Source organism: Desmodus rotundus, chromosome 7 (assembly GCF_022682495.2).
Source record: "Desmodus rotundus isolate HL8 chromosome 7, HLdesRot8A.1, whole genome shotgun sequence".
Classification (NCBI taxonomy): Eukaryota; Metazoa; Chordata; class Mammalia; order Chiroptera; family Phyllostomidae; genus Desmodus; species Desmodus rotundus.
Window position 1 is genome coordinate 373,658 of NC_071393.1, and position 18,408 is coordinate 392,065.

The 18,408-nt window shown below is 54.6% G+C and overlaps 2 protein-coding genes across 6 annotated transcripts in view; one reads left to right on the forward strand and one right to left on the reverse strand.

Annotated features, from left to right (window-relative positions):
- Positions 1-4,764, forward strand: part of POLE (DNA polymerase epsilon, catalytic subunit) — a 39,351-nt gene extending 34,587 nt beyond the window's left edge. Inside the window, exons 46-49 of the mRNA XM_024566808.3 lie at positions 1,943-2,143; positions 2,477-2,602; positions 3,147-3,236; positions 3,372-4,764. Of these exons, the coding sequence (XP_024422576.2) occupies positions 1,943-2,143; positions 2,477-2,602; positions 3,147-3,236; positions 3,372-3,485 (531 nt within the window). The 3' untranslated portion in view covers positions 3,486-4,764. The remainder of the gene's footprint in view (positions 1-1,942; positions 2,144-2,476; positions 2,603-3,146; positions 3,237-3,371) is intronic.
- A 1,276-nt stretch (positions 4,765-6,040) lies between these two features.
- On the reverse strand, positions 6,041-9,107 carry P2RX2 (purinergic receptor P2X 2). 5 transcript variants are annotated; one of them, XM_045200842.3, is made up of 12 exons: positions 8,906-9,107; positions 8,641-8,776; positions 8,480-8,551; positions 8,311-8,386; positions 8,135-8,231; positions 7,907-7,987; positions 7,677-7,815; positions 7,245-7,375; positions 6,955-7,045; positions 6,788-6,853; positions 6,626-6,703; positions 6,041-6,323 (listed from the first exon to the last, which is right to left on the reverse strand). In XM_045200842.3, exons 1-12 carry the CDS (start codon positions 9,079-9,081, stop codon positions 6,060-6,062), a joined length of 1,407 nt encoding a protein of 468 aa, XP_045056777.2. In that variant the 5' UTR covers positions 9,082-9,107; the 3' UTR covers positions 6,041-6,059. The 5 variants fall into 5 exon arrangements, with proteins under 5 accessions (XP_045056777.2, XP_024422418.2, XP_053784031.1 ...); XM_024566650.4 differs by having other exon boundaries at positions 6,189-6,442; XM_053928056.2 differs by having other exon boundaries at positions 6,189-6,703.
- Between the last annotated feature and the right edge of the window lie 9,301 nt (positions 9,108-18,408).

Consider the following 18,408-nt stretch of genomic DNA (forward strand, 5'->3'; position numbering starts at 1 on the left):
CATTCGGGTCGGATTCACTTTTTGGTGGCGATTAATAAACCTGCTGTAATATTTGCACACAGGGTTTTGTGTGCATGCAAGGTTCATTTCTCTTGGGTAAAACCCTGGGAGGGTGGCCGGGCTGCACCGGCTGTGTGTTCTGAAGTGACTGCTCGTCGGCCTTCTCGTCGGGGGCAGCCCGAGTCCAGGTGCTACCCCCACCCCCGGGACTTGGGCTTGTTTGTGTTCAAGGGTGTGGCTGTTCACACAGCTGTGTGGTGATGTCTCCTGTGTCAACTTGCATTTTTCTGATACTAATGACGCATATTTTTCATGTGCTTATTTTCTGTCCATACATCTGATGGAATTTCCAATCTTTTGCCCATTTTGAAAAATTGGATCATTTTTCTTTCTGTTGAGTCCTGAGAGTTCATATATTCTGGAGACAAGTCCTTTATCAGATATTAATTTCCCCATATTTCCTCCCAAGCTTTGGCTTCTTCTTTCAAAGTTGTCTTAACAGTGTTTTCCAGTGAGCAAAGGGTCTTAACTTGGATCTAATTTATCTTATTTTTAATGGATTGAACTTTTGGTGTCATCTGAGAAATCTTTGCTTTAACCAATGTCACAAATATTCTCTCTTGTTTTCTTCTACAAATTTTATAGTTTTAGGTTTTACATTTAGTTTGTGACCCATTTTGAGTTAATGGTTGCATAATGTAGAAATTTAGAGATTGAGGTCCGTATTTTTGCACAAGCACATCCAGTTATCCCAGCACTGTTGCTGAAGCGTGTCCTTCCTCCACTGAATCGCCTTTGCGCTTTTTTCAAAACATAATTGTCTGTGTGGGTCTGTTCCTGGATCTCCTATGATTTGGACGTCTGTCCGTCTTGATTTCTGTGACTTTATCAGCAAGTGCTGCAACCAGGTGGTGTGACTGCTCTAGCTGTATTCTTCTTTTTCAAAATTGCTTTGGCTATTCAAGTTCCTTTGCTTTTCCATATAAATTTTCAAATCAGTATATCAGTTTCTACCAAAAAAAAAAAAAAAAAAAAGTCCTCCTGGAATGTTGATCGCAGTTCTGACTCTGTAGGTTAATTCACAGAGAACTGACACTTTGCTGTTGAGATTCTCAGTCTGTTTCTTTAGGACTTTGATTTCCTTCATCAGAGTTTGGGCTTTTCAGCATATAAATATTGCACATATTTGCAGTGTTTTCAGTTTCCAGTTCAGTGTTAATACATGGGAGTACGTGGAGTTTTGTGTATTAATCTTGTACTTGCAGCCTTGCTAAACCTTAGTTCTTGTGGCCTTTTTGTGGATTCTTTGCAAATCTACAGGCTGTTAATCCTCGTTATGTGTAGTGTTTGTGAACTCACCTGCTTGCTGAAATCTGCTGTCTCACTGGCTAGCGTAGGCTTCCTATTGGGCCATAATCAGTCTTCCCAACAGTGTGCTCTCCATGGTGTCTGGCTCTGGCTCTTGGCATCATGCTAGGACAGTGGGGCTACAGGAGTGGAGGGGGCCCCTCCTTTCAGACAGGAGGGTTCCGTGATACCCCCCTCAGCTCCACAGTCCCCTAAGCCAGCCCAAGAATTCCTCCTCCCTGGAAGGTGGACATTAGCCTCTGTGCATTTGAGATTGTAAGGCTCCAGTAGACTCAGGACTGCCTGTCTGTCATCCAGGGAAAAGGAGCCAGTAACAACAGGCAGAGCAGACTCCCCGGAGCTGAGGAAGCCCGTGAGATGTGGGGCGGCACCTCCATGCATGTGGCCATGGGGGGGGGGGGGCCACAGACGTAGAGGAGACATCTCTGCCCTCTGACAGTCTGACAGGATAGGAAGGCAGGAGATGATGCTGAGAAGCTGCCGCTCTCACAGTCAGCCACAGGGTTCTCTGGTCCAGACAAAGCCGCAGGAAGGCCCCGGGAAATGTCCCTCACCCCTGCTCTGTACTCCACAGGTCCTGTCTCTGGACACCAACATCACAAACCAGGTGAATAAGCTGAACCGGGACCTCCTGCGCCTGGTGGATGTGGGCGAGTTTTCAGAGGAGGCCCAGTTCCGAGACCCCTGCCATTCCTACGTGCTCCCAGAGGTCATCTGCCACAGCTGTAACTTCTGCCGGGATCTGGACCTGTGCAAAGACCCCTCCTTCTCCCAGGTGGGCAGCGCCCATATGTGAGGGACCTGTCTCCACCTTTTGCGGGTCACATTTACTGGTCCGCTGCTAGCTATGACGTGAATTAGAACAGGCACCTTTCTTAAGGTACTCAACTACCACGTGCTAAATCGTCCCAATAAACACATAAGGACATTGTCAGTGACATGAGCATGTCCTGGAGCTAGTGAGCTGCTGCACACAGTGATGTGCCTCTCCTGAGAGCTGTCCTCTCTTCAGTGTCTCCTCAATGCTGGTCTCCAAAGCCCAGTGCAGGGACGCTGCCAAGGGAGGCTGCACAGAGGGTGACCTGTTCCCTCCCTGTCCTCTGCCCAGGACGGGGCTGTGCTGCCCCAGTGGCTGTGCTCCAACTGTCAGGTTGCCTATGACTCGTCAGTGATCGAGATGGCCTTGGTGGAGGCCCTACAGAAGAAACTGATGGCCTTCACCCTGCAGGACCTGGTGAGCAGCTGGGGCCTGGCGCTGGCGCTTTGCTCCACCTAACCCACCCCCCCAAAGGGGCTTCTCAGTAAGCAGTTTGCACTCATGGGAAGCTACAGCTGTTGGCATGTCAGGTCTTGGGTCATAACATGGTCCTCCAAGATGACCACCTTTTGGGTCAGGCCTCATCCACAACCCAAGTGATTCAGTCTCGTAGCATCTATGGGGCACCTATGATGGCCAGGTGCTGGACCCTTCATTGTAGTGAAGGGAGAGAGCAAACAAGGTCAAGTGTGTGAGTGGGATGAGTGTTGAGAACTGATGGTGTGTGTGAGAGAGAGAGACAAGGGGGTGCTCAACACTAGGTGCAGGGGACCTCTCAGCAAAGACCCGAGGGCGGTGTTGGGTCTGGGCAGAGACCAGCGTGCCTGGTGTGACCTGGAGCAGGTGGGGGCCCACAGCAAAGGTGCAGGGAAGCAGCTGGACACTTGGATGAAGGCCACTTTGAAGTCTGTACCCACAGGTGAGGTGAGGGTCCCCTGACCGGGGCTTTTCCTCATTTCAGATCTGCCTGAAGTGCCGGGGTGTGAAGGAGCCCAACATGGCCGTATACTGCAGCTGTGCGGGCGGCTTCGCCCTCACCATCCACACCAAGGTAGGGCTGCTGCCTCCTTGGCTGTTGTCCCGTCTGGCCCTTGCTCACACCACTTTCTCCCCACCCTCCTGGGCCTTGACCTGCGTCCTGCACCTCCTCTGGGACTGGATCTCATGGCAACTGGTCCTTCCACAGGTCTTCGTGGAGCAGATCAGAATCTTCCAGAACATTGCCCAGCACTGTGGCATGTCGTACCTCATGGAGACCCTGGAGTGGCTGCTGCAGAAGAATCCCCAGCTGAGCCACTAGCAAGCCGGACACTATCTCTCTATCTGCCCCAGCTTCCCAGCTCACACCATGCCTCGGACATGGCGCCACAGAAAACAACCATCAGGGAGATTTTGGGGAGCCGATCACTGAACCCAAACCAGCCAGAGCAGGAAGTGGCCCACCTTTTGGTTCCTGGCCCCAGCCTTGGTCAGGGCAGCCGTGGGTCCGAGAACATCTCCAGCAAGGGGCCCTGACGGGTCATTTCTCGCTGCGTAAACGTGTGTGGCCTCTGCCGCATGACCCCGCCCCTCCTGCCCCACATCCGCACCCCAGCTGCCCTTAGAGTCATCTGTTTGACCTGAGTCCTGAGGGTGACTGAAGGCTAGACCCAGGGCAAGGTGACGCCTGAGCGGGACTCTGTAGCCCCTGCTCTCCAGGCACTTGTTACCTTGGGGAAGCCCGTCCCGCAGCGTCTGTGGGCCACGGCCCAACTAGGACCTGGTAGGTTCCCAGGACTTGAGCTTCTCTGTGGAGACTTCCTGGCCAGAGCAGGAGCTGTGGGGCACTGCGTCGGGTGCAGCCACCTCTTCTGGGTGGGGGATTCTCGGAGGGGCTTGGGCACAGCCACCTTCCCTCAGAACCTGCGTGGGCCCACAGAGGGGCCCCAGGAGGGGTGAGGAGCACCATTGATTGTGGGCTTCATAGCACGTGTTACCATCTGTATTTTAGAAAAATACTATTTCACCCACATTTTAGGTTCTTTCCTTTGGGGGAGGAAGGAAGTAGCAGCAATTTTGTTGGTTGGAGGCAAGTCCTATTCTTGCTTCAGCCTCAGGGATCGTTCTAGGACCTCTGACCCACAGGGCACCCAGCTTGGGGTTCCCTGCCCGAGGGGACCTCAGCACTTCAGTTTATTCAGAGCCCTGCCTTGCGCGGCTAGAGGGGGTGGGTTGGGGAGCACCCGGGTCCTCTGCTAAGCACCAGCTTCTCCCTCTGTCCTGTCTTCAGCCCCAAGACATAAGCCCTGTGCACTCCATCTTTAACGCAATGCACTGGAAACAGGAAAAGCTGGTGAGGCAGCAAACTCAAACCCCAGTGGTGGGCTCATGGGGAGACCAGGTGGGCCTTTGGGCCTCAGCCTGGTTTAAATTTGTCCTTGTAACTGATTTCTGTGAGTGTTACTCAGTCCCACTTTGAATTCTCATCTGAATTTTGTTTCTTAAAATATGTGCTGTATGTATGTGCACAGCCCCTTAGTCTCTAGAAGAAGGGAGGCCGAGCAGCTAAGAGCTATCTGGCTGGGTTTGCTCCTGGGTGCCCCCTGCAGTACTGGCCAGGCCCAGTGGCTGAGAGAAACCTGATGCTGGCTGGAAGGTGGACGGAGCCCAAGTCAGCCCCAGATGGAGATCAGATCAAATTAGGGCCAGGGGTGGGGGGAGCTAACTAGGCTTCCTGGTAGTGATGCTGGAGGCCTGCTCTGGGGTGGAGGTGGGGGCTGGCCTGCAGCCTCACCCTGGATGCTTCACTCCTTGTCCCTGCAGCACGATGGGGCTCCAGGCACCCTGGACTCTAGCTCCCAGCAGTTCCCCAGAGGCCAGCTTGGGTGGGGGCACTTGGGGTACAAAGCCCTGGTCACTCATGGGAAACCTGAGCCCCTGGCCCTGGTTCTTGAGCTTGCAGCTCGGCCCCAACTGGAAAAGCCAGTTTCTCCGAAACTAGAGCTGGACATCTGTGAGCCAGACACTCAGGATGTCGTGGGCATTTGGGTGACCTGTGCAGCCAATGTCCCAAGGATGGGAGGTTCTGTAGGGGTGGCTGGGTGAGGGCTTCAGGAGAGTTTGCTGGCTGCAGCAAGTGGGGTGAGCCCAGCTGTAAGGTGTGGGTGGGTGGGAGGGTCACTCAGACTTGGGGATGCCTGGGCTGGTATGGTCTGAACCCTCCCCTTGAGCCTGGGAGTGATGGATCACAGATGAGATCTGTGTGAGACACTTCGCTCATGCCTCATCACGCCTGTACACATGTCACCTCATGCCTGCATACTCACTGTGACTTGCTAGAGAAGCTGCTGGCCAGGCAAGGCAGCTGAATGTAACGACAGTTGTGGCATCCGAGGATGCGGTAACCAGATTACCCACAGGCCTGACCAGGCTGGCACTGGAGCTCTGCACAGGGGGCCCCTTGCCCTGTCCGACCAAATTCCTGCCCAACAGTGCTCCTCAGAACCCGGAAAGGCACTTGGGTTCAAGTCAGTAGGACATAAGCTTCCGTTTCCCCTGGGTACGACTCCACCTCCTTCCTGACTTCTGTCCTTGTTGCCATCCTTTTCCCTTACTTTAAGGGTTAGGACCTGGGGTGACCCCTGCGGGAAGCTAGTGAACATACTAACAGCGGTGCTGAGTCAGCGAGTCATGCGCTCAGCCTGTCTCCCACCCCCCTGGCCCCTGGGTCAGACGTGACAGGGACCTGGATGGATATGGAGGGCGGCAGTGTGCCTGCACACTACCAGGCTGACAGCCCTTGCATCCCCTGCAGAGGGACCCTCCGTTGCATTGTTGCATTTGCCTTCAGGGCCTCAAGGTGTTTTACTCAAAACACGAGGTCTGACGGTTCTGGTCACAGGTTTATTGGATTCTGGACATGCAATTTCTTGCTGAGGAGGCAAGCAAAGGATCTGGGAAGGTGGGCCTGGGCTGTGTGGATGGGGAAGGGCAAGGAGCCTGGGTGGGGGGCAGCTGGGATCAGGGTGCTGCCCCCTGTCAGCCCAAGGCCCAACTGCATGGGGTCCATTGCTTCCCAGTCATGTGGAGGCATGTTGTGTAGGGGCAGGGCCTGGGTTCTTCGTGCAGGTCCCAGCCATGCTTCAGGGCCAGACTCAGCCTTAGTGAGAGGAGGTGGAGGTGGGCTCAGAGCTGGGCTAAACCTCGGGGGTCTGTGAGCGTGGAGTCCTGCTGGGAAGGCTCGGAGGCCCAAGGCCGGACATCAGGAATGTCCACCATCTGCTCAGACAGGGCAGAGGTGGGACAAGGCCGTGGCGGCAGGATGACCTGGGCCTGACTCTGCCCCTCTTCCTGTGGTCTGCTTGGGTCTGTGGAGCAGGGACAAGGGGGCGGAGGGGCCTGGCCCAGAACCAGGGCCAGTGTCACAGGCCAGCTACCTGGGGAGTCCCTTGGTGTACACACCTTGTCGAATTTCTTATGGCTGTAGACTTTGTTTTTGTTCATGAATGTTAGCAAGATCCAGTCACACAGGAAGGAGCCCTGGGGCCAGCAAGACAGGTGTGTGAGGGCTTGGCAGGACCCCCACCCACCACAGGTGTCCAGACCCCAGTGTGTGCTCCTTACCACCCCGATGGAGGTCAGCGCTGTGGCCAGATTAATTATGGTGGGAATCAGGCTGAACTTGCCTGCCTGGGGAGAAGAGGCTGCCTTAGACCGTCATGGGTGGGCTCCTGTGGGGGACATGGAGCTGGAACAGCTGAGCTCCAGGCCCTCCAGGCCAGCCAGTTTACCTGTCCATGCACGATGACATCAATGCGGATCCCGTAGGCCTTGATGAGTGTGCGGGTGGTGCTGCCGTTTATCTTATAATACTTGGCAAACCTGGGATGGAATGACCAGGAAGCATGTCAGAACCTGGGACTGAATGATCGGCTTCCTTGACCCTGAGGAACCGGCGGTGGGCGCCTGCCTGTTGCCAGAGGGGCAGCTCCAAATCTCCACTGACCACTGGTGTCCCTACCATTGAACACCTGCCACAGCCAGGGTGGGTGAGGACCCAGGTGTCCCAAGGCCAAAGTACCTGAAGTTGTAGCCAGAAGAGGCTGGGATGTGCTTGGGGTCGAGTCTCCGGAAGGAGTACTTCGGGTTGCAATTTGATGCCGGCAGGTCCAGGTCACAGTCCCAGTTGATAATGACCCCAAGGACACCGCCCTGCTCAGAAGTGGGCACAGAGGTGGGGGTCAGGGCAGGCACACAGGACCCTCAAGAGCCCTGGGGTCCCATCCTGAGGCTGTGTGTGGGGTGCACATCATGGGGCAGCTCAGGGCTGAGAGCTTGGTGAGCACCCACATCTCAGGCATGAGGAGACAGTAGGGGTGTCTGTGTGACCGTGAGTCAGTAATTCAGCAGGAGTCACGCACAGCCAGGTGGGGCACCCGATGGTCTCTCTCCTCTGCCCGAAGGGCCCCGCTGGCCACAGCTGCAGAGGGCCTGGGCAGGCAGAAGCCCTCACCTTGTGCGCCAGCTCCGTGAAGTTCTCCCCTGCCCGCTCCACGATGAAGCCCAGCCTGAAGATGGGGCAGTACAGGTGCGACACTTCATCAAACACACAGCGCTTGAGATAGCCGTCCTTCCGGTTCTCAATGTTGCCCCTGAGCGCGCCAGCACACCAGGTGGGAGGGGCTTTCTCGGGAGGCAGTGCCCACCCGAGCCAGTCCCCGGTCCCCACCCTAAGACTCTTACTTGGAGAACTGAAATTTGGGGTAGTGGATGCTGTTCTTGATGAGGATGGTGAAGTTTGGGGCCATCTTACCAAGAAACTGGCTGAGGAGGCAAGACTGGGCGTGTTTAGTATCCCACCCCCACCCCAGCGAGCCTCCAGAGCGGCACTGCCCCCGCCCCCGCCCCCACTGAGGAGGAAGGAGCAGAGTCGCTGGGGTGGACTTGGGTCCCAGGCGGTTGGGGGCACACCTGACAGAGGCCCCGTCTTCCACAGGGCACCAGCCAGACACCTCGCAGGTCTTGGAGGCGCCGTGGTAATAGGGTACGCAGCGCCCAGTCCGCACACCTGCAGGCACACGTGCAGAGGTAGAGAAGGGACGCCCCCGCCCCCCCTGCCCCCCCCCCAGCGGGCACAGCTCTCGGACCGTTTCCCAGCATGTCCAGCTCTCCCGCCACGCAGTCCTCGTCGGAGTCGCAGGTGGCGTTGGAGACCCTCAGACTCTGGGGACAAGACGGCTAGGTCAGGGGCCCTGGGTGCCTCAGTCCCCAAACAGAGCTCGGTCCTCCCCTGCTCCACCCTTGACCTCGCCTCACCTCGGGGCAGGTTCCCAGAGTCTGGGAGGGGGTGACCTCGATCCTGGTGATGATGCTGAACACGCTGCCTCCCTGGGCTCAGAAGGAGGGGACAGTTGGCGGGCGCGGGCAGCTCGGCCGCCATCGGTCCCACCCTCAGACGCGCGGGGAGCGGAGCTCACCTCGGGGGGCTTCACGTACTCCTCCACGTCCCACACTTTGTGCTCCGACGAGGTGATGCCCTTGACCTTGGTGATGACAGAGCTCTCGGGGCCTGTCTCCCGGTCCTGGTAACTTTTCTGCACGATGAAGACGTACCTGTGGGGAACCAGACCCAGCGCTGGAGCGACTGCGGACGCCGTGTCCTCACCCTGTCCCCCTCCCGGGGACCCCGCGTCCTCTCTGCCCCCCACCCCGGGGTACCCCCCAGCCTCCGCGCGCACCCACCACACGAAGTAGAGCAGGATGAGCAGCTGCACCAGGCGGTACACGACGCCCAGGCGCCGGTTCTTCACCACGATCACCTTGGGCGTCTCGTAGTCCCAGAACGCCGACCAGCAGCCCCGGGCCAGGCGCCGGGCCGCGGCCGCACCCGCCGGGGGCTTGGTCTCTGCGGCCGCCATGGCCCCGCCGCCCGGGAAGCCGCGGCCCGGAGCTCGGACAGTCGGGAGGGTGGGACGCTGCGCGCGCCCTGGGGCGGGGCGGGGCTGGGGCTCCGCTGGGGCCGCCTCCCGGGGCGTGGCCGCGCCTGCCCCGTCCCACCGCAGGTGGCCCCCGGCGGGCTGGGGGAGCGTGGTGCCGGCACGCAGCCCACCTGGCAGCAGTCGCTAATTGGGGCTTGGAGCGGGAATCCGCGGAGCGCGTGTAGCGGGAGTCTTGGGGAGGGCGTCCCCGGGGAACACAATGGGCGTCTGGCAGGGGGCACTGTCTCAGGATGGGGTGCGAGACGCGGCAGCGCGCCCCGCCTCCTCCACGTCTCCACCGACTTCTGCTGCGCAGCGCGCACGGAACCCGAAGGGCAATCCTTTAAAAAAACGCACAATGTTAGAGGTGATTGTACTGCAATAAAGCTGCAAATATATGTGTGTAACCCTAAGGTACAGTGATGTCATTTCCCGAAGGGCAGCTCGCGATCCCCGCCCCGGGCCCAGGCCCCTCTCGGTGGCGTCGGCGCCTTTCCGTCCCAGCTGCTGCCCCACCTCGTGCGCCGCGCTCCTCACCTGCCCTGAAAGTGCTGCCAACTCCACGCTCTTAAACACTTCCGATCCCTTTTGTTTGCGAACCGAAGGGTTTTTGTTTTTCACTTTTTATATTTCTACCCCACCTCATTGTCTTGGAGACATCATAGTATTTCACAAAATCATAAACTTCCTTGCACTTTTTTTGAGGTGACATTTGTACAGCATCTAATTAACCATTTCAATGAACCACTTCTAGTGAGCAATTCGGAGGAATTTAGTGCCTTCTCAATGTTGCGCAGCCACCATTATCCATTTCCCAACATTGTCGTCATCTCCGATAAAACCCCGCACGCACGGACAGTCACTGCGTGGCCCCTTTGCGGCACAGCAGCAACCACCAATCTACTGCGCCGTGGGCCGTGGGCCGTGGGCCTGTGGGCTTGTCCATTCGGGGTCCTCCACACGCTGGAACCATACTGGAAGCATTTGCCATTTCGTGTCCGGTTTTTTTCACTTACCCTCCTGTTCTCGAGGTCTGGCCAGCGCCGGGGCAGGTTGCCGCGCTTCATTCATTTCTACGGTAGAATAATACCCCATTGTGTTGACACCCCGTGGTCTGTTGATCCACTGAGAGGCGTTTGGGTGGGTTCCTCCTTTCCGCTGTTGTGATGAAAGCTACTGAGAATATTCGTGTACAAGCACCTGTCCGAGCACTTAGTTTCCATTTTTGGAGTATACACCCAGGAGTGGAATTTCTGGGTCGTGCGGTATAACTTTTAGGAAATGCCAAACCGTTTTCCAAGCAGCTAAGCCATTTTTCATTCCAAGCAGCAAATGTACAAGTGTTCCCTTTTCTACACATCCTTGCCAACTCTTATTTCCCACTAATTTGGTTATTGCCATCTAGTGGGTAAAATGGTACAACTTCTTTGGATAAATGTTTATTCATGGCCTTGGCCCATTTTTAAACTGGGTTGTCTGCCGTTTTGTCGCCCACCTGTAAGAATTCTCTATGCATTCTGGGTACCAGACCCTTACCAGATGCGTGACTTGCAGATATTTTCTCCCACTGGCGGACGTCTTTTCGCTTAAAAAAAAAAGATTTTATTTATTCACTTTTAGACAGAGGGGAAGGGAGGGAGAAAGAGAGAGAGGGAGAGAAACATCCATGTGTGGTTGCCTCTCGCTCACCTCCCACTGGGGACCTGGCCTGCAACCCAGGCGTGTGCCCCGAGAATCAAACCCGTGACCCGTTGGTTCGCAGGCCAGCACTCAGTCCTCTGAGCTACACCAGCTACGGCTTTTCACTTTCTTGACAGTGTTCTTTAATACACAAAAGTTTTTAACTTTGATGAAGTCCAATTTAGCTGTTTTGTTGTTGTTGCTTGGGCTTACGGTGTCATTTCTGAGAATCGGTTGGTAAATCCAAGGGTATGAAGATTTATGCCTGTTTTCTTCTAAGAGTTGTATCATGTTAGCTATTTATAATTAGGTTGGTGAGCCATTCTGAGTTAATTTTTGTACGTGATTTGACGTAACTTCACTCGTCTGCACGTAGGTACCCAGGTGTCCCAGCACCACGTGTTGAAGAGACTACCTTCCATCCATTGAAGGTCCGGGCGCCCATGTTGAAAATCAGTTGGCCACAGACGTAAGAGTTCGTTTCTGGACTCTGCTCTGTTCCGTTGACTTAGATGCATATTTTTACACCAGCGCCACACTGTTTTGTTAACTGTAGCTCTGTAGGAAGTTTTGAAATTCGGACGTGTGAGTCCTCCAACTTTGTTCTTATTCTTTTTTTATTTGTTTTTTTTATTTTAAATTATATTTTGTTGATTAGGCTATTACAGTTGTCCTGATTTTTCCCTCTTTGCCCCCCCTCCACCCACCACCCTCCACTCCATCAGAAAATGCCCCCACCATTGTTCATGTCCATGGGTCGTGCATGTAAGTTCTTTGGCTTCTTCATTTCCTATCTGCACCTACATGTCCGTGGCTGGTCTGTACCTCCTTGTATTTCTTCATCCCCTCACCTCTTCACCCATTCCCCACACCCTCCTCCCACCCAGCAACCATCAAAATGCTCTCCATATCCACGATTCTATCTCTTTGTTTGCTTAGTTTGTTTTTTTTTTTTAGATTCAGTTGTTGATAGATTCGTATTTAATGCTATTTTATTGTTCATACTCTTGATCTTCTTTTGTTAAATAAGTTCCTTTAACATTTCGTATAATAATGGTTTGGTGATGATGAACTCCTCTAGTTTTTTCTTGTCTGGGAAGCTCTTTATCTACCTTTGGATTCTAAATGGTAGCTTTGCTGGGTAGAGCAATCTTGGCTGTAGGTCCCTGCTTTTCATGACTTTGAATATTTCTTGCCCGTCCCTTCTAGCCTGCAGTTTCTTTTGAGAAATCAGCTGATAGTCTTATGGGAACTCCCCTATAGGTAACTAACTTCTTTTCCTTTGCTGCTTTTAAGATTCTCTCCAGCCCTGGCTGGTGTGGCTCAGTGGATTGAGTGCCAGCCTGTGAACCAGAGGGTTGGTGGTTCGGTTCCTGGTTGGGGCACATACCTGGGTTATGGTCCGGGTCCCAGGGGAGACATGTGAGAGGCAACCACACATTGATGTTTCTTTCCCTTTCTTTTTCTCTCCCTTCCCCTCTCTCTAAAAATACGTAAATCAAATCTGTAAAGGAAAAAAAAAAGATTGTCTCTTTATCTTTAACCTTTGGTATTTTGATTACCATGTGTCTTGGAGTGGGCCTCTTTGCATCCATCTTGTTTGGGACTCTCTGAGCTTCCTGGACTTTCCTGGCATCTATTTCCCTCACCAAATTAGGGAAGTTTTCTTTCAATATTTATTCAAAGAGATTTCCAATTTCATCCTCTTTCTCTTCTCCTTCTGGCACCCCTATGGTTCAAAGTTATGCTGGAGGCTGCTTACACTCTCCTCTTTCCTTTGGATTCTATTTTCTTCTTGTTGTTCTGATTGGTTGTTTTTTGCTTCCCTATGTTCCAAATCGGTGATTTGATTCTTGGCGCCAACCATTCTACTTCTGTTCCCCTGTAAACTGTTCTTTATTTTAATTAGTGAATCCTCCGTTTCTGACTGGGCCCTCACGAAGTCCCTTGAGCATCCTGATAACTAGTGTTTTGAACTCTGCGTCTGACAGATTGCTTATCCCCATTTTGTTTAGCTCTTTTTCTGGAGTTTTGATCTGTTCTTTCATTTGGCCATGTTTCTGTGTCTCCTCATTTTGGCAGCCTCCCTGTGTTTGTTTCTGTGTAGTAGGTAGAGCCGCTTTGACTCCCTGTCTTGGTGGCGTGGCCTAATGTAGTAGGTGTCCTGTAGGGTCCAGTGGCACAGCCTCCCCTATCCCCCAAGCTGGGTACTCGAGGTGTGTCCTTTGTGTGGGCTGAGCACACCCTCCTCCTGTAGTTGAGCCTTGATTGCCGTTGGCAGGTCAACGGGAGGAATTTAGCCAGGCCAGTCGACTGCAAGGACTGGCTGTGACCACGGACCACCAACCCCCGCCCTCCGTGGAGGACCAGCTGTGCAGGGTCAGGGTGGTGGCACTCCGACGTGGTCTGTAGCTGTCCGCTGGGTGTGCTGGCCCTGGGGTTTCCTGGGTGGTGCAGGGCAAGGTCAGCCCTGACCTGTGTTTTGCCCAGGGCCACCCTGCCTGAGCTGTAAAGGAATCTGAGATGACTGCTACTTGTGCTGGGCTTGGAGACTCCCAGGCAAAGGCTGTGAATCTAGGCTGGCTGCTGCTAGTGCTGGGACTGGGGCTCAGTGAGGCCAGCTGTTGCTTGTTTGAGAGGATTTAGGAAGTTGTGAAGCAGGAGCAGAGACAAGTCATACATATGGAAAAGCCGCTGGGTGGGCCCACAAGTTGGGTGGGACGGAGTCTCTGGGGATCTCCAGGGTGGGGCAAACAGTGTTAGCCAGGTTGATGGAGTCTCAGATATGGCACCAGCTTGCCAGTTCTGTGGGGGAGGGTTTAGAAAAGGGACAATGGCCTCTGCTCACCTTGATGCCAGACACTTCAGTGTCTGCCTGTGTACCACTGGTGCCTTTCAAGCTGCTACCCCAGTGCTAGAGCTCAGAGGAAGTGCACCTGAGTAAGTGAGTCCATGTGTGGGTTCTTTAAGAGGAACTGCTTGGGGCTCCAGCTGTTTCTTCCACTGACTCAATTCCCTCTGGCTTTTGCAGCCAGAAGTTGTGGGGCCTCATCTCCCTGGCACTGGAAACCTGGGCTGGGGGCCTGCTGTGGGGCTGGGACTCCTCACTCCTGAGATGTCCCTCTCAGATTTCTATCCACCACACGTGGATGTGGGACCAGCCTATTCCATATCTGTGCCCCTCCTCCAGTCTGGATGGACGTGGTTTCTTTAATTCCATAGTTGTCAGACTTCCAACCAACTCGATTTCTGACGGTTCTGAGAGTTGGTTGTTGTATATTTTAGTTGCATTTTCGATGTGGCTGTGCAAAGACGTGAGCCATGTCTGTCTACGCTGCCATCTTGACCGGAAAAGATTTGCTCTTTTTCCACATCGTTTTGGTGGATACTGTTAATGGCAGAAAGAGTTTCTCCCTGTGCCTTGGAACAGAGTTCCGAGGCCAGACTGTCCCAAGGCTTACAGGAGCACACCGTACCTCGCTACCCACCGGCCAGAGGCTGGTCACTGTGGCCCACTAGCAGCCTGACTCAGCCCCCGGAGGGGCACACTCCCTCGCTCCACATCTGCCACACTGACCCAGGATCAGAAGGCGATCCCCGAGCAAAGACATGAGAGCCGCACTGTGGTGTGGTTGGGGCACCAAAAAGTCTCCTGGGGCCACAATCGTGAACTGAGTACCATTCACTTGGTACTGAGTGCATTCAGGGCTCAGGGCAGAGCACAGGGGTGGGGTCTGAGGGTGAAGACAGAGGTGCGGAGCACGCACTGAGTCACAGGGTCGAGAAAGAGAAGGGGAGAACTAATAAGTCCCCGAAGAACGCTACCTGATTTGAGCAAAGACTTGCCTCTGCAGGCTGATAGGACTTGCTGGGCTCCAGGTGAGATGACTTCAAAAAGAGGCACGTGCCTAAAAAGTGTGCATGGGAAGTCTGACTTGCAGTGCTACAGAGAAGCCCATGCCACACTGGAGGTTGCCTTCCCCCGTTGGGGGAGCGCCGCCCTGCTGGCCACGTGCGGGTATTTCCTCTTCTGGATACGTGCAGTGTTCTCTCCTTCTCTTTTCTCAGAAGAAAAGCTGTCAACTTAAGTTGATCCAAGAGTTGAATGACTTCTTTTATCGTTTGAGATGAGTTTCCTGGCCTGCATTGTTCAGGATGCAGGTCAGACCTCACGAAGAGCTTCAGAGCACCCCCGGCCAGGTGGCTGCCTGTTGTGAGGGCCCACCCACTGGAACTCAAGTAGTCTTCCAGTCCAGGGCTGAGCCCGTGTTTGATCGGTTTTGGGGAACCCCAAACGCTTCTTGTGAGCTGTAGATAAGGTGTCTTGACGCCTGCTGGTGGGACATTTAAGAGATCAAGTGGCAACTCCTTGAAACTCTGTAGCTGGCAAATTTGTAAGGCCAGCTAAGGTGTCCATTAAAGTCTATACTTTGCATAAATACATTTGAATAGATACTTAGTCTTAGAAGGACTGAGTCTCAATGGTTTTTTACTTAAAAAGGCATTTTTTAAAAATTTTCATTGTTATTCAAGTACAGTTGTATGCCTTTTCTCCCCATCCCTCCACCCCACCCCAAATGAACCCACCTCCCTCCCCCACCTCCACCCTCCCCCTTGGTTTTGTCCATGTGTCCTCCATAGTAGTTCCTGTTAAAAAGGCATTTTTAAAAGCACAAACTTGTTATTCAATCAAATTCTAAAACCTTTGGTTAAAAGGAAATAGTACTCTCTGGCAAGAATAGAATTAAAATCTATTTATCAACAACAATGCAAAATCAACCAAGTTACAAGTAAAAGTTAAAAGAGCGTTCCTTTCCTGAACAGCTTTCCTGAGACGAGACTCACGGGCCGCACAGCTCGCCCGTGTGGAGTAAACAAGGGGTTCTGTCTAGTGAACCCGCAGGGCTCTGCCAGCCTCACCAGGGTCTAATTTTAGCACCCTTTCTTTGCATCCCGCCTACCTAACCGAAACCCCATACCCACACCAGCCCCTCCCCTCCTCACCCTACGCGCCGCCCCTGTCCCGGGTGATACTGTCCAGTCCTGTGGTTTCAGCTGACAGTCCAAACCTTCAGCCGAGCTCAGGTGGCTTCATTTTTCTGCTCCCACGCAGACCCAGGCCATCTCTGGGGCTCCTTCCTGACCCATGCGGGGGACGGGGTGCTGCCCGCTTGCTGGGCTGGTCACGGGGCTGAGCAGGTTCTCCTGGGACCCAGACACCTGCTCTAGGGCAGCCAGCCATGAGGATGGGTGTTGGCCCCCCCAGGCTCCCACCATCGCGGGGCTGGGTGGACGTGCAGGTGGAGAAACCTCTCAGACGCTCGGCCCAGGGCCTGGCTGCCATCTGAGTGCTGGTGCCCAGTGACTCCGAGTGACAACAGGGCCGCTGAGCCCTGAGAGATACGAAATTGCCCTTTCAGGCCACTGAGTTCTGGGGTGTTTTGTGAGGCTGTGTCAACACTGAAACACTGCTCAACAGAACCCATAGGCTGGCCGCCCTGCAGGCCCCCCGACCGCCAGCACGGAGCCGCCTCTCAGCTTCAGCTCCGCCCACCCGGTGGACTTGGCAGCTCCAGCCTCTCGAGTCACCCGCACTCTTCGAAACTCTCTGCTCCTGCTCTTGGGCCTCAAACACTAACCACCACTCTCTGGCCTTGACCCCTCCCACTTGCCCTGAAACCTGGCTGTGCCCACTCCAGTCTCCACCTGTCTTCTCCCCTGTCACCTGCAGACCCCCAAGTCGTCCTCGAAATAAGGAGGTGTCTGTCACCACTCTTTCCTCGATCACCCAGCCTCCCTCCCTCCCTACACCGCGGCCACATCCCTCAACGCCCCTGCTGCACTTTCTGCGACCAGCTGCGGACGGGTCCAGGGCCCATGGACTAGACCCCGAGCGCCCAGGTGGGAGTGGGAGGTGAGAGGCAGAGTCGCTGCTCTGCAGAGTTCGGGACAGTGCCTGGCACGCAGCCGACAATCAACCAGCCAGGAAGTGCTTATTATGAACAAACTGTGCGGAAATAAACAAGGGAGAGCCATGCCCCAAGAGAACAAACGTGCAGCTCGTCCAGTGCTGGCACACGGCCGCGCCCCTCAGGCCCACGGTGGCCCGTCGGGACCTGATGCTGGGGACTTCGCTCCAGGTGGGGAAGGGGCCCCACGTGACCAGACAGGGGCAGATTTGGCTTCTCAGGCTGGTCCTGAGTTGGAAGTGGCTTTAAAAAAGGGAAGCTTCGGTCACTGACCCAGTGCTGGCCGTCCCGGAGATGGCTGTGGCTGGCTCCCCGGGGTTACGTGTGGGTCAAGGCCTACTGCCATGCGTGGCCGGACACGGTCCGCTGTACATTTGGTCTCCTGGGTGGGATGATGAAAGACATGCTGGTGGGGTGGAGAGCGGGGACTGGGCCAGGAAAGGGGAGGTGCCCGTGTGACCGCACTTCAGGGGCTACAGACCAGCCCGGCTGGCCTCACCTCCACACAGACGAGCAGGCAGGACCTGCGGACAAAGGTAGAGCCACTGTCACTGGGCAGGGGCAGGGGTATCTGGTCTCACGCTGTCGCCCGTACGGTGTGTTTCTCTGTCGGGCTGCGGTGGTGACATCTTTTTCGCAGGTGCCAGAGGCTAAGCAAGCCTTTCTCCGCCCCTGTGACAGTCTGAGGACCCAAAGGGGTGGGGAGGGGCTTGTGCTCCAAATGTGGCCGCTGTGGTCTGGGGACCTGTGTGGCCCAAGTTTGGCACCTTAGCTTCTATTTGGCAGATTGTGATGCTGAGGAATCACACCTGACATTGACGTCAGAAGGAAAAACTGTGGAAAGATGACTGATCTGAGAGATTTATAAACAAATAGAAAAGAGTCTCCATATGTAGAAGAATATTTCAAAGTAATCAGGGACCGTGACTGGGCAATAGTTCAAATTCAGAAGCAGCTACACCTTCAGGGCCCAGTGAGAAGGCCTTGTGACTTTTTTTATTGTGATAAAATACACATAATATAAAATTTACCACCTTGACCGCTTCTAAGCACATGGTTCAGTGGCGTTAGGCACATTCACACTGTAGGCAGCCGTCACCACCATCTTCTCCGGAACCTTCTCAACTTCCAACAACTGAAGCTCTCTGTCCGTGTGAAATGCTAACTCCCCTCCCCCAGCCCCTGGTGACCACCTCCGACTCTGCCTCTGTGGGTTTGACCACTTTACTCTCTCCAGGATTTGTCTCATTTCCTGCAGCACAGAGTCCCCAGGTCCGTCCATGCGATATGACGCGTGTCAGAATTTCCTTCCTTTTAAGGTGAGTGACGCTCCATCGTGGGGACCGACCCCATTTTGCTTACCCACCTGTCCTCGGACACTTGGCTCACTCCACCCTTGGCTGCTGTAAAGGACGCCACCGCTGTGGACACCTCGGCCTCTGTCAGCCGTGCTCCCCGCGTGGGCTCAGTGTACGCCCGGCCGTGCGGGCTGGTTGATGGGCACACGTGCCCAGTTTGTAACCGGGCCTGGGACCTTCTCAGTGGCCGGTGACAAGAGTTGGGACCAGGAAACACAAATCCTGGGTAAAATACAGAAAGAACAGTGCAAATGTGACCT